The sequence below is a fragment of the Cuculus canorus genome, chromosome 5, assembly GCF_017976375.1.
Source record: "Cuculus canorus isolate bCucCan1 chromosome 5, bCucCan1.pri, whole genome shotgun sequence".
Classification (NCBI taxonomy): Eukaryota; Metazoa; Chordata; class Aves; order Cuculiformes; family Cuculidae; genus Cuculus; species Cuculus canorus.
The window spans coordinates 66,284,546-66,300,356 of record NC_071405.1 but is presented as its reverse complement, the minus strand read 5'-3'; the positions used below and the strand labels follow the sequence as shown (position 1 = coordinate 66,300,356).

At 35.6% G+C, this 15,811-nt stretch overlaps 1 protein-coding gene across 3 annotated transcripts in view; it reads left to right on the top strand.

Annotated features, from left to right (window-relative positions):
• SLC25A21 (solute carrier family 25 member 21) overlaps positions 1-15,811 on the top strand; it is a 235,418-nt gene that overhangs the window by 117,832 nt on the left and 101,775 nt on the right. For all 3 annotated transcript variants that reach the window (XM_054068393.1, XM_054068391.1, XM_054068392.1), the window contains exon 2: positions 11,609-11,657. In XM_054068393.1, the coding sequence (XP_053924368.1) occupies positions 11,609-11,657 (49 nt within the window). The remainder of the gene's footprint in view (positions 1-11,608; positions 11,658-15,811) is intronic.

Sequence of the window (15,811 nt, the reverse complement as noted above, 5' to 3'; positions counted from 1 at the left end):
TTCAGTAGCGTTGGCACCAAAAGTCCAGTTTGTTACTGGTATACGTTAGCAAACTTCTCTGCTTCCGTATTAATAAGCAGAGAATTGGGTCCTGAATATCTTTGTATACAAAGAACTTCTTTTAGCCCTCATCTTGTAATTAGGATTAATATTGCTATTGTAGTCCTTATAGTAAATGTTGTTAATATCAGTAGAATAATGGGGAAGACAAAGAAAGGTGTACATAGTTGTAGATCTCTCTGCAGAGTTATGCACTACCTGTGGGGTAACATCACTGATTTGAAACGGGTGTTCATAGTCATATGCAGTGTTTTCTATCACATACACTTTATTACTGGGCATATTTTGTATAAAATATTACTTGCGGATTGTGAACAAAAGATGCAAACAGGAGTAACTCTTCTTTGATATTTCTGAAATGGTTTCTATTCATACAAGCATGAAATTGAAGTTGTTGAAATTTAGTCAGGAAAATGAGGGAGAGTCTCTCCCTAGGACAGCTGGTCACTACATGACTGGATGGTTTACACCAGAGTAAGAGCCATCACATTACTTTTTTTGCACTTCTATTTTTTCACAGCATTATTGAGTTCATCAGCTGTTCCAAAGCAGGTTGCTCTAAATGTCTCACACAGTAGTTGTTCCATGTCTTGCATGTATATTTTTGACAAAATTTTATGTACTAGTTAACTATTTAGTATATTTTCACCCAGAAGAATTATTTATGTTCATTGATTCAGAAGAAAAATAAGGTTTTATTCTGCATTGTATAAATGCTTTTAATGGTAAACTTTTAGGAACATTTCCATTCCTGCTGTCAGGAATGGGCAAGCTTTTTGTTGACCTTTTCAATACTTTCTGTACAGATTTCTAGTCTGAAATTTTTGGGCCCCAGGAGTGTCTGAGTCGAAGGTGATGTATTTTCAGTGTAACATGGAGTAGTGCATGGAAAATTACCATTATCTATATTACACATTCAGCATTACTATGCTCATTCCTATTTGCTTTCCTCATCTGAGCTGAGACTGGTACTGTCATTCCATTATTCATATGTCTTGATACTTCAATTTGTGTTTATATTTATGGTACAAAGGTGGGAAGAAAAAACCATGTCTCAGTACCAGCTATTCAATTAGTCTTAATTTTAGGAAGTATGTGACAAAACAAAGCATGATGAATTATTTTCTAAATTCCCTTATTTTAATTTTGTGTATGCATCTTTGTATTTTAGTTACATACAGAATCAGATTTTCAAATCTCTTAAACAAAAGGGGAAAGATGTGTACCTCTTGAAATAAGTGATTAATAATTCTATACAGTTTGCCTTAAATACTTTGTACAATACTAGAAAAGAACTGTGGAGTGTGAAGTTGAGGTGTAACAATAATCCCTTGAGGTTCATAGTTGGAGAAAGTTACTTCTGCATACTGCTCATAGTATGGACTTCCCTTGAATAAGAAAGTTTGGCTTCTAGCCACACCTGCTTACTAGCTACTCTACATATATTGAAGTGGGCTACTTGACTGTTTATGTACCTCACCACTAATGTCTTTGAAAGCATGCTAATTTTTCTAGAGATGTGATTAAATAGAATTTTTATAGGGAAGACTAAAAGGTTGACATTTTGGTAAAGGATATGGAGGTTACAGTTTGCTATTACATACCCAGAGAGAGGTCAGGGGATAGTTCAGGCTACAGAATCAGGTTTTGAAACCTTATTACTTTGTATATATATCCTTTATATATATTTTTCTGTTGTGAGGTAATCCTTTGTGAAACGACCTGAACCAAAATCCAGAGAATTTGAAGACATTCTCTCCATCCACCTCAGTGGCTTTATATTACGCCCAGTGTGATCGAATACCCATAACTTGGTTCATTTAGTATACGCTCTTGCTGCTGTGTTCAACAGCTGTTTTATTCCATAAGGTCCTTAATTTTTTGATACAAGCATTTAGCTCAGACTTGATGGCTGGGCTGTGACATACAACAACTGCTTATGATCATGCAGCAACGATGGAACTTTCTCCTTAGTCAAAATCCTACTCGAAATCGGTGTGCATTCTGTAGAGGTCCCCAAGTACCAGAAGCTACATAAAAAAGAATTCTGGGGAATGCAGGTAGTGACTTTCTTTACAAAGAGCACCACAGCTCCAAGAAGCGCAGCATGCTTTGCTAACTCGGTGCTCGCATGCCTTTCAGTTTCCTTTAGGATTCCTCGTTGTGTGATATTTACTCCTTGCAGTGTTGAGTAGTACACAAAGAACCATAAATATCTAAATCTAAGCTCAGGAACTATTCCTTTGTGACTCTCCAAATACTTTGCCATTTCTAGCTTTTGCAGATAAATCCAGAATAATATTGCCTTCGTGGAAATATTTCCATATTATTCCAGTACAGTATTTCCATAGTGAGACCAAAGATTTTTTCCAAGTCATGTATTTACTATTTTAAATTTTCATTTTGCTGAGATTCTTGTAAGAATACAGTCCTTAAGGACAGGTCAGAAGGCTTATAGACTGTTGAATGTGTGACAAAGAGGCCATAAAGAATCTGGTCAGATGTACCTAATTAAAGGTAAATGAAGGACAGCTGCTTTTTATGTTTCCAGCACATCTTTGATCTGCTCTACCCCTCAGACCTCTGTGGACAAGGTAGTTAAATACAAACTAGGAGGCCTATTTTAAAGACGTTAAAGCCCTCCAGGGCAATCGAGTGACAGTCCAAGCAGCCATAAGCTGTTTGCTTTATTCATTAGAGAACTTTAAACGTGTCAAGAAATAGAATAATGTCTGTGCTCTTAGATCAGCATTAGCAATGAAGATTACAACAGCTCTGGGACATATGAATGGGCAAACTTCTTATGAAAACAAGTTTATTGAGAAGCATTTTACTATAACGGCAAAGAAAATATAGGCTACACATTTTCATTGCAGGAATATTGATTCAATATGCATTGAAATATCGAAAGCCGTAGTGACACAAACATCGTGTAACCCGGTACTGACCTCAGTGGTCCCTTCAATCGTGTTTTAAAAAACTTCCTTTTCAGACATTCGTGATGGAAAGAATATGTCATACCTGAGTGACACAATAGCACATAATCCTTGCTGAAGATTTTATGGAGAATTTACACAATATATAGCCTTTCACTTGTGTCTAGAGGCTCAGGTACTTAAGTTTGTAAATTGCAAGTGTTTATTTTATAAGTCAAAGCTTTAATGTCAATACGACATAAGTAAAGGTTGTAGAAAGACTAAATAAAGACAAAATATCAGTAAGCTCTATAAGCTATATAAGCAGCTCTTTATTGGTAGTGGTTTTTGGAAAACGTGACTTGCCCAGAAATATTTGTGCATCTAATTCAGTCTACTTTTTGAGTATTGTTTGATACATTATTATTATTATTATCATTATTTTGTAAATGGGAATTGAAATGGAAATAAAGGTGAAGCAAATTCCTGTAAAATTCTAAATGGTAAATTCCAGAGATACATGCCATATTGCTTCAATGATATTTAAGAAGGTAGAGAAAATATTAGCTTTTTTTTTTATGTTACATGCTGTGTTTTGCTGTGTTATCATCTGTGTCAGTACCCAAATGTTGCATTGTTTGACTGCGTAATCAAATTCTCCCTGTTATTCAGTCCCACTGGGACAGTTTTGGTATTTTAAAATCAAGAAAAGGTCAGAAAAGTCTGGAATAAGGTCAGAAAAGTCTGGAATTTTAAAATGGTCATGTCAACTGCCTTTTTGACAGTGCCATAAATGCAAATTTCATAGGTCTTACCATGGAAAGAACATTTCTACATGGCATTTTACCTCACAAAAGGCTTTATGTGAGTGGTGCAGTTGGAATTCCTTGGCTATGAAAGTGGTGGATACTATTGGAGTCTAGAAGAACCTTTCTTCCAATGAGATGTAACTGTATTAGAAGACCTTCTGTGACTAGCTACTGATTTTTCCTAGGTAATATCTTAGTCATGCTATAAATACATTTAACTGTACATAATTTAAAACTAATTTGATTCTCAGAATTGTCATAGATTTCTCAAAAGGCAGATATATAAATATTTCTGCAGTCAAGTCACAGACGTGAAGTTAAGTTGGTAAACCAAGGACTTAATTTTTTCGATTAAAATACGCAGCAAATAAAAATTCAAATTAAACTGGAAGGTGGCCCTTGGTTTTACTCAGTAAAGAATATTCAGTGAACCTAAATGAGCACCAAACAGTTTAATTGAAGCTCATTAAAAGATTTACTGAGCTGCGTTCTAGGTAATGGTGAGGATAAAGATGTGGTTATTGCTGGCGGCGTGACCGTAATATACTGATTCGGCTGATTGTGACAAAAACATTATGGTAAGCAAACAGTGAATAAATTTGTGCTAAATTTAGACTAGTTTGCATACATACTTTTAACGTTAAAGTGAGATATTTCTTACCCAGAGGCAAGTAATACATCAGTAAATTATTACAGGATTCTGCTAAATATAAGATAAGTACATAATGTGAATTGAGGAGCCATGGTTTTAGCTAGCACACGTAGACCTGTGCCGCTCACATTGAATCTACACGTATCAGCTTGGCTGTGTGTTAGACTGAAATAAAAAATTCATTCTGTGGTAGAACTACTGTGAAAGGGAAACGCAAAAGCTTCATTTATCGTCAATTTATCCATTTATCTTCAATTTAAAGTTCCAATAAAAATAAGTCGAAATGAGAAGTAAAATATAAGAATAACCTTAGGGTTTTTATACCTTCCTTACTGACAAATATTGGTTTATAACTACAATAACCTCTCAGTACTTGTATACACATGTATGTCACGAGATGAAATTTGCCCTTTCAAAGGCTATAAATGCATACAAAGGTTTATGCATGTGTGTCCAGATACAATCACGACTTACATTTGAGTATCCTGTATTTATGTCACAACTATTTAAGATCATCCATACCATTTTCTGTCTTCATTCACTTAACTGCTGTAACCCAATTTTCAAGCTAAGCAAAAATAGTAGAATATAATTACTTTTCCCTTCCATTTGCAATAGAACTGAGCAATTTACTATCTGGCAATAATAATTATTTCTTTAGCTGGGCAGGGAACAGTGGAATCATGGAGATACTAGATAAGCATTATCAGCACCAAAGATGAGCAGTTAAAATTGTGGATGTGAGTATTGAACATGAGCACATTTCTAGGTCTGTGAATTGGAATTTAGGAAGCTGAGGGGGATTTACATCTAAGCAACAGCCAGTTTAGATGACATGCTGCCCAAAACACTCATTTTCAGCTCCACTCTTCCACACATGATTCTCCAGCATTTGAGTAACCTTTACTTGAAACCTGGAAGATTAAAATGCTGGTTTGCTGTACAATCAAGAAGCCATTAGGAATTCAACAGAGGCTGAATTGCTTTCACGGAGGGAATACTGACCGCTTTAAGCACAAATGCTACAGGCCAAACATCAGAAATTTCCATCTGCTACTGAAGTCCTGGGGTTTTGAAAGCCAGATAATCACCATTCCCAACCCTGCTGTTCCTCCGTTTCCAGATAGCAACACAACACTGACAGGTTGCACGTACTAAGGAACGCTATTACCTAACAAATGTTGAGAATGACCCAGCTTCTCCTCTAGGAATGCAAAAGCCTTCTTCTAAAATGCATTGGGTAGCAATGGTAAAATGAGAGTTCCTCCTGGGATTAATTGTGATCAGCTAACACATTTTTAAACATAGACATCCTTGTCCAAACCGAGGGAAAACCTGTATTCCACATCTTGTTTAATTAACGTGTTTTCCAGCATATTTCCTCAGTGTAGACAAGGTCTTTAAGGAAGAATGACTTATGAATGCAGCATCGCCATTATGGAGTACTTTTTGGAGTAACTTTCCATTTCTCCATATTTTCTAAGGAAAGCGTTAATTTGGCTCATTACCTAAAAGGTTAATTAAAGTTTATGAGGAGCTCCGGGGTACCATTAGTTAATCGTACACCACATCACTAAATAGAATCCTGGGCAAGAGTTGGAATAAGCGTCACTTTCTTGAGTGCAGGCTGAAATGTAGATCTTTTCCAGCATAGTCCATGCATACTGTTGGATTGTTTTGCTTGGAGCCTACTTGATATAGGACAATTGAGACAGGCACAATCCATGCCTGCCTTTCTAGGAAAGGGGTGAGCCTTGGCTGCCACGCATACCACAGTGAAGTTGGCATTTTGGGCGTATCTTGGGGGGGAAGTGTACCCTTACAGAAAGGGTAAACACTTTAGATGTCTGTGAAGATGTAGGGGAACAGCAGCCTCATAGAAATTACCCTGTGTAGAATTGACTGCAGGGATTTTTTTTTCCAAGCATTGTTTATTCTTTCGATAGTGCTGTTACAATCAGGAAGAGGTTCCATGCTTCATCTTGTCAAATAAAGTGGTTTAGCCAACAGACAAGTAGATTTAAGAGGAATTTGTCATTGTTTTTACTAGGATACAAAGATCAAAATAAGATTCTTTCTGTCAGACATATATTCTCAAAGGGAAATGCATACTACACATAAAATATTTATGATCATTTCTTACATTGTAACTATATCTACCTAAAAGCCAAAATAAATACCAACTGTTCCAACTATACAATATGCAGTGCCTGATGTGTTTATTGCCACATTTTCTATGACCAGTCTCCTTTCTCTTGTGTTTCTCCAGTGACTGTTATTCCAGGGAAATGAGTAACACAAGGGGAGGAGGGTGCATAATGACTTCTACGCAGCAGGGGTTTGGCTGAACTAACGCATGGATCATGCTCTACAACCCTTGAATCTGTGTTGGAGTCTGTGTTCAAGGTGTATTATGCAGAAAGCATGTAGAGGGTGAGCTACTCAGGTTTCTTTGAAAGACAAATCACAGGCACTTCACACTTCAGTTCATAGCTTTGAGGGTCAAAGAAGAGCTGAAGGCAAGAATTTGTCTCCTAAGAAGGACCAAAGCCATAACGAATCCAATTTTATTTGTGCTATATAGCAAGTATTGGTAGCTAGATGTCATTTTCCTTCCTATTCTGTGAGTAGATGAAGTGGAAACACCTGGGGAGATGAGGAGAACTATAATCCTGTGTTGCTGAAATGTAAAACTTTCACTTTTTGCCAGATGAATAATTAGAGCACAATTTTAACAGAGTCATGGTGTTCTCAGCCAATATTTTATGATTATTGTTACAAGATTTGTGTTATGATAGAATAGAGGACCAATGGGCAAAGGAACCCAAAATACTTACCAGTCACCAAAATGTTTGTATTGAAGGGATGCCTATGAAGACTACCAGTTTGGAATTTTAAGTGTGACTCTTGCAGGGGGATATGTAATGTAATCTGTAACCTGTAATGGGAAATAAATTTAAAATAGAACATATTAATTGGGAAAAGGAGAATGCTTCTCTTAGAAGGGTCAGTTTGGGGGTCAGTATTTTCTGTCATTTTATTCCCTCTGTGGGCTGAGTTTATAGCAGAATGTTTTATATAATAGAATTCTGGACTCCCTTCTCGGTTGTTGATATTCCACTTGTGTACGCTCAGAGCATGTCAATGATGACAACTGCTTATTTCTTCAATGCACAGGTTTTGATTATGTGTCGTTTTATGGTTAGTATCCAGTTTTCGCAAAGAATGTTTTCTGACCCAGAAGACAGCAAATGTTGGACTGACCTAGTAATTGTTCTTTGCTATATTTCCTTTGGGCTCTTCTTCAGCTAGTTGGATCTGAGTTGTTTGCAACATAATTAAGCCATCATAAATCACTCTGGCTAGTTCACATGTGACATCACCAAGGAAACACAATGGGACATTACAATATGCTTTTGGACAATCTATCTGTAACTATGTTAACAACTTTATGATGGACATAAAGTTGGTAAACAGTAGTCTTTACAAGGTGACAAGTTAAAATATATTACTCCCTGAAACAGCTGATCAGCAAATTAGGTTTTCATAGTGATAATTGAATTTGTCACAAAGCTGATGACCATTAGCTAAAGAAAGAGCAACATATTTTGTTTTATTGACCGCATCTCAGGGTACTTGTAATTTAGTAGGGCCACCACACTTTCTGGGCAGGATATCAAGTAGGATCTCATTATAATCTGCAGGACTACTATAGTAGATGGAAAAATGTAGCTTGTGTTTGTAGCTGTTCCATTGGTGTCTCGCGCGGTGTGTGCTCCTTTGGTGCTCCTCAGGGAGCTGTGTCATAATCCCAGCATCTTTTGAAGAGTTCTGTCTGGTAAAATTAGTAGCTCTACACAATTTAAAACCTAGTGCATAATTAAATGATGAGACAAAGGAAAGACTGAGAAAGGCAGATAGCCAATAGAATCCTGAAGTTATCAAAACAGACGTCTTGCCAAGGACCTTGGAATTCATCTGATTCAGTTGCTGGAAAAGTGCCTGAATTAAAAATTATCCTATGAGGACCAAGAAAATGGAGCCAAATTCTGGCACTGTACAGTTTTCTTCCAAAATGGACATTAATGCTGCAAAACCAGAATAGGCTGAACAGCCCTTGGCCCCATGCTTGGCCCCCTGCTGTGGGCTCTATCTGCCAAAAAAAGATGGAATAGAAGATCAAACACCAAGTGAGGGGGTATGGGGAGGAGAAGTTGGAAAAGGAGGGTGGCTGTAAAGTAGAAAACTCATAGGCTTTGCCCCCTGCCAGCACTGAAACACTCGACTACAGCTCGACTTGCAAAGCACCTGTTGGCAGCTCTTGGAGTAGTTTATATGTTCTGGGACAGAATCGTGATAGAAAACATATATAGTCTATGTTGCCTGATGAGACGTGATTTGGCCTTATTTTAGTAAAATAAAAGTCATTCCTGGGCAATAATTAGAGCAATAAATATACATGAATGTCGTTCAGAAAAAATGACAGCTTTTGCTTTTAGAAAAAAAAAAATAAATAGATATTTAATTGCTTGATTTTTAATAACTCTCCTTACTACTAATATTGATATTCTTTGACTGATATCACCTGTGCTTTCTTTTTATCTGGAACTGAAAACCAAAACAATGTTGCATGCGATAGAAAGAAAATAAGACAAAAGAACGGTTATAAATATTAACTTGATACTGTCATTTAAATGCAGCAGCAAGAAGCTTGGTGTAAGGGCTTATCTGGCCATTTTTATGTTTTGCAAGCTTTATATGTTTGAGTGGAATGATAGAAAATTAGGAAAATTATATATGTTAAATCAGAATTCCCAGCAAGTATTTTGTGTCAGGACTTTAGTTTAAACATTTTAACATCTTTGCAAACTTTCATGTAATGTGTTGTTAAGATTTATTTAATTGAGAATGTTAGCATTATAGTTCATGCCCTCCTTCTGTTACTAACTCAAAAAATTACTTATATTTGTAACCAAAAACTTGCAGTCCTTTATTGTTATAAAAATATATTATTCTTTTTTAAGAGAAATATATAACAATTATAAAACATATATGTATCCGATATGTAAAGTATATTAAGCAGAAGATATTTTTTCTTAAATGTAGGCTTTTATTGTAGGCTCTGCTAGAAACTCTATTGCTTTTGTTGGCTACCTGTCCTTAGAGTCTAATGAGAATTTTCTCTCTGCTAATGCTTTGGTGCAGTGTCAAAGGCTTTCTTAGGAAGTACCTGTACTACTCAGGAAGTTGGGGTAAAGTTGAAATAGTAATTAGATATTGTTTTGGAAGTTAATCCTTTCTTATATAAACTTTAAAAAAAAGCCCACAGTTTTTCCTGTTCTATTTGAAATACTGAGCTTATTAGTTCTAAAATAATTTAAATTTGAAACTTTAAGCCTTCCTTAAATTTATATTCAGTAATGAAAAAAAGAACTCAAGTTTCTAACTCTGCAACATACGCTACCCAGGCAGAAGCTCGGTCCCGCGTGAAGCCCACCCAGAGTCTTTCTCCATCAAGTCTGCCAAAGAATAAGGCCAAAATGCAAATTCCATTAGTCAGTAGTTTGTGTATGGAATATTTCAAACTGAGATTTTCACTGTGTGTTAGAATAATTTCTTTGCCTTTGCTTAGAAAGATAAATTAGTTGAGCAGCCTAGCATGTAATAGATTGTCTTGAGTATTACAGACTCTTAGCTTTAGTGGCATCTGAGCTCAGTCATGTTCTGTGCCAGGATCTCGACCTTAGGACGGTGATATCGGAACAAGGAGAGCATCTGGTGGAACGAAAGCATGTACTTAATTTCAGTGGGACTGTATGGTATGCATAAAGAAAGGAATTTGCAGATAGTTTAGGTTGAATAAGAATGCTTCCTTGAATCAATATTCTTAGGAGTTTAGCCATGATTCATGAAAAGACACATTCTACATTACAAAAGGTTTGCTGTTATTTTGCTACAATAATTAATAGATGAAATAAATGCATTCGAACATTACAGTAAGCATCGTCTTTACAAACTGTTTTTGCACGTTGTAGCATTAAATTTATTACTCTGGATACAAAGACTGTGGATGCTTAATAGTCTTTATTAAGGGCACAGAAAGTTCAAACACATGATGATCTAGTATCTTGGACACACAGATATGTGCTTTCTTGGTATTTCAGAATCCTTTCAGATTGGAGTAGTTGTTTTTTTTTATCTCTGTATATTATCAGATCTCAAAAATGTGCTTTTACTGTGATAAATACATCTTTTTATTGTATGTTTGCTGTTTGGAATGAATATGAAACAGAGTAGTAGACCAGAAAAGTAAAAGTAGAAATAGAAAATTTAAGCAAATATAGAGAAGCTCTGAAAGTTCTTCCTGGGCAACTAGTGGTGGGGAGCATCAGCGAAACGTGGGTGGTAAACTTCTGGACTCTTCTTGAGGGACTGTCAGGTGGGTGGGAAAAAATGGAACCAACTTTGAAGTTGCTGATGGCAGGTGCAGTTTAAATCTTCCTGATCTGTTCTTTCTCGGCATTCCTCCCTTGCTATTCCCACCCTCTTGAATGTGGACAGTCCCCAGCACGTAAATTGAAATGTTCATGATGAGCGGTGGAGCAGGAAGGGGAAAAGCCGGGATTGCGCGTCAGCATCAGCACAGCACAGGGCAGGCTGGAAACCAGTGAGGCTGCAGCTCAGACAGACAGCTCAGGAACCAGCTGTCGTTTTAATGTCATATTCCTCTGAGCTCCTGCACTGTCTTGCATAATAGCAGAGTTTATAAGGATTAGTCTTATATGACAAAGAAGATGGTGCCAACCCGAGCTTCCTTCCTTCACTACTTTCAGCAAGGCGTAATGCATTTATTTACGATGCCAGTCAAATGTTCCTGCTGTATTTAAGTCAGAAAACTGAGCTGAAAATCTGTGAATAAATTGATCACATAGCTTAAGACCTCACTTGTCCCACTGTAATGAACAAATTTCACATTTACTGTCTAAAATCCCTTTTGGTTCCAATATACAAAACAAGAGCATGTTTACTCTACAAGGCATGTAAGTACTGTATCATCAATGATTATGTTTTTACTTTACTTTTTAAACTTCAAAAACTGTTGGAGTCAATGAAAATTAAACTACTGTTTGTACAAATGTTTACTGGGCCTTTTTTTTATTATTATTTTATAGGTCTTGTAGAAATTTGCCTGATGCATCCCCTTGATGTAGTGAAAACAAGGTAAGATTCTGCTTGAACAGGTTTTATTGACACTGGGAGATATCCAAATTAGGAGCTGTCAAAAAAGAAAATGCTGTAACTTCTCCAAGTAAGATAACTTGTGTGTTCAATGGCATTTGTATTTACTTACCTGTATCTACAGCATTTGACAGGTGGAATTTGAATAGCATGACAGATTTCTGATTAGAGTTCATCTAGAGGTGTAAAATCTGTTTTCTGACATGTGCTTTTAATATGTCATAACTTGTAACAATATCCTATAACACGAAGAGGACTAAAGTTAAAGTTGCTTACTATAAGTAGCATCTGCAGTAGTGCTTTTATGTGCAATTGGGAAATACCACATTGTCTCCAAAATAATTTTCACAGATCTTTGCGATCTGATAAAAATAATAAAATAAGGTGTTCCAAATTCTTTCTGTAAGCTAAGTAACTTCATGCTGTTATCTTTTTTAATCTTTTTATCTGTCCCTATTTTCTTTGTTGATTATTTGTGCTTACTTAAGTATAAACGATAAGGTGACCTGGAAAATTTGGTCAGGTGAGGTTTTTTTAGTGTTGATTATTGGGATGGAAAAAGAAGAATTGTATTTCTAGTTTCTTGAATATCTTTTTGCTTTTCCATACTTTTTAGTTTTCGTGCTGATTCAGAAGTGAGTGTTACTGTATGTAAAAAGCACACTAGAATGCAGAAGCATTCAGTAAGACGGAGAAAACTTTTCATGCCATGTGTATTACACACAGTGCCAATAATTACTATATACCGCTCCTGGAGCTCTAGCTAGGTCTGAGTCATGTAGGCAGAAGAGCTTCATTGGGAGATTAATCAGACCAAAACAAATTATTAAGACAGCTGTGATCCCTAGAACCACTTGAAGCAGTCAATTATGACTTGAGATTCTAGTTCCAGTTAGCCAACATGTGAGCTTGTTACAGATATATTTTTGGCTTCTGTTTAAATCATGTTCTGGGGTTTGCCTAAAATCTTGAGATACACTTTTCTGCGGCATGGATTTTATAGGAGGAGGCCATCCGTATGTTGTGGTTGCCCAACATCAGAGGATAACACCGGCTCCATCTGCATTAACTGTTCTTGAGGTGCTGTAGGTACTCCTCAGGGCTTGGAGTCTGCTCAAACAATTCTTCTTTGTGACTTCATAACATGGAATGTTTTTATAGAGACAATATACCTGGTTTTATATATAAATATAAATTTTTTAATATACCTATATATATTTATATATTAAAAAATTTATATTTATATATATAATATATATATAATAATATATATAATATATATATAAATAAATATAAATATATATATATATATATAAATATATATATAAATATATATATAAATATAAATTTTTTAATATACCTGGGTTTTTTTTAATGTTTTCATAGAGACAATATACCTGGTAGTTTCCAGGGTCTTCTCTGCACCTCCAAGTACCACTGAGACCTTGCTACTAAAGCAAGATTTACATTAAAAGATTGAAAATAAAGACTTAGGAGCAATAGGATACAAGCAAAAACAAGACCAAATTGAAAACAAACAAAAAAACATCTGTCTTGCTCTGCTGTCGTGTGGTCCTGGTGGGATGTGCTTTAGTGATTTCATTTTGGTAGGTTGCACTACAGCTCAGCTACAGCTCTCAAGCTTTTGGTTTTACTTCTTTGTTTTCTTCTCTGTACTAAAGCAGGGGTCGTATTCTTATGTACTATAAATACAGCATCAGTTATTTACCTCTCATGTTGTGTTTGGTGCCTCTGTGGTTGTCGTCCTGCTCAGCTTTGTTCCTCCAGTCTTGGTTGAAATAACTTAATATACGTCCTTAGAATCATTCATGATTTAGGACATGACACATGTCATAAAAAGCATTAATTGCAGATCTGTTCTGATAAATTGGCCATCAACAGATGTACTTTCAGTTTTCTGATAGAAGCCACACATGCAGTGGACTCTCAGAAAACAAGGACAGATTTCCCCATTTATTTTCCAGATTTCACTGGGTTTGTCATACTTTCAGTAGTGAAAATGCTAATGGGATCTGAGATCCAGAAATGGAAAGCATTAAACAATGTACAGGTGTGTTTGTGAAGCTGTATCAATATTAAAAAAAAAAAAGATGATAAACATCAGAAACCGTTGAAATGTGAAATCTGAGTACATCAACAGTGGAATTTAAGAAGAAAGCAGGAAAAACTAAAAGAACAGTAGGTGTGCAGGAGAAATCAGATTATGGATCATGGTGAAACCAAAGGGCTGAATCAATTAAAAAAGACATTAAGCAAATTTCTTCATTTGGAGAAACTTCAAGTGAAGTTGAGTTAGCTCAACTCTTCCATTGAGTTAACTGCAGCTCTTCTCAGAAGTGGGCAGCACCCAAGTGCTGGTTTTTCTGTTTTGTTGATGCAGATATATTCAGAGATACTACAAAGATACTGCAGTAGCTTTTCTGCAGATCTTTGCAGATCTTAGTGCTTGAAAATACTTTTTATGCATTTTGAAGCATATAATAAAACTTAGAGCGCAATATCCCTTTGATCTCATCCATCATTTCTTTCTATGTTCCTAACATCATGCCACTTTCTTTCATTTTGTAATTATCGCAACGTACTCTAGCAGATTAATTGTTTTATCAGCTTGGAGAAGGTAAAATGAAACATTGTTTTTAATTCTGAACCTTGGATTTAGAATGTTTTCTAATACATTTTCATTTACTTTATTCCTTTGATGAAGTGCCTTTAGATGCTGCAATATACTTACTCTTTTCTAGCACGGTATTGATAACCCATCATTTCCTAACCACCCCCAGTTAATACAGTTGTGATGGTTTGTTTTGGGTGGGGGGAGGAAATTCTTATGGGAAGGTGAAAAGATGTATAAAAACACAATTTCTTGCTTAGTTTTTACAGTGTTTTGAGTTTCCTGGCGTTTTTCTATGAAGTGTTTTTTGATGGAAAGAGTCCCATGGCCTTTTTATATTAGTGGAATCTTATGTGATCTAAGTTTGTATTTTGAAGGAGTTTAGGGACAATGCCAAAAGCTCACATCTAGTCAACTGGTGGCTTAGCATCTTTGCTTCATTGATTTTTGTGTGTGCGTGTGTATGTTTTTAATAAAACATTGGAGAAAAGAAAAGTTCCCGTCAGAGATTATTTTGAAACCCTGGAAAATGGTTGGCTGTTTTGCTTCAACATTTTGCAATGTCTTCTCTGTGTTTAGTAATTTTCTATTATTCTACAGTAACAATGCTCGACTCTTCTCCCATCAAGGGGGGAAATATATATACATGCTTATAAAATATAGACAAAATTAATGGATTGGGGGTTTTGATAAATGGACATTTTAAAATAATTTTAATTTCTTAATCTAATCTAATCTAACTTAATCTAATCTATTAGAACACCAAGATCAATACTTTAAGAAATTCACATGAGAGACCTAGCTAGATGGAGATAACTATGACCCATTGTTTTAGCTCTATGAATCCTACTCATTCTTTGGAATAAAACTCTTTTCTCAATTACAAGATATATTAATATAGTTTCTGATAAAAGACTGTTAAAAAAAGTATGCTAAACTTTTAATGTCTCGGTATAACAGAGATTCCGTTAGCTGTTTTATTTATCAGTTACCCTTATGATGAATTTAGCCATCTATAGATTAAATAAAGTTCTGAATCTCTATTCTTGTTTTCTTAAATGCAAATGTTACAGAATTCAGTGAGGTTTTGTGTGTGTGCCTATGTATGAGGAGGGGGAGCAGCAGCGAGTAAGAGTTTTCTGGTATAGATACAGTGAAGACACAGAAGGTTTATTTTTCATTAAGAAAACTAGATTTTATTTCTTTGCCAGAGTGTGAGGAAAAAAGCGTCTTAGTCTGGGCAAAGAATTACTTTTGATTGTTTTGGACCCTTTTTGAGGACTTAAGTGTAATGTAGGCTGTAATGTCATTTTCATCCATCAGACTTACCAAAGGATGACAAAAGGATATGCAAGATCATCACACATAGGACAAGACATTGTCATATGAATTATTTTAAAATCAAAAATACTGAAATGTTTTTCCACTTAAAGTTTATCCTTTGCATCCTCGTGGCAGATGTTTTGGCTTAAGCAAATGTACAAAATTCAGAACTTAATCATGT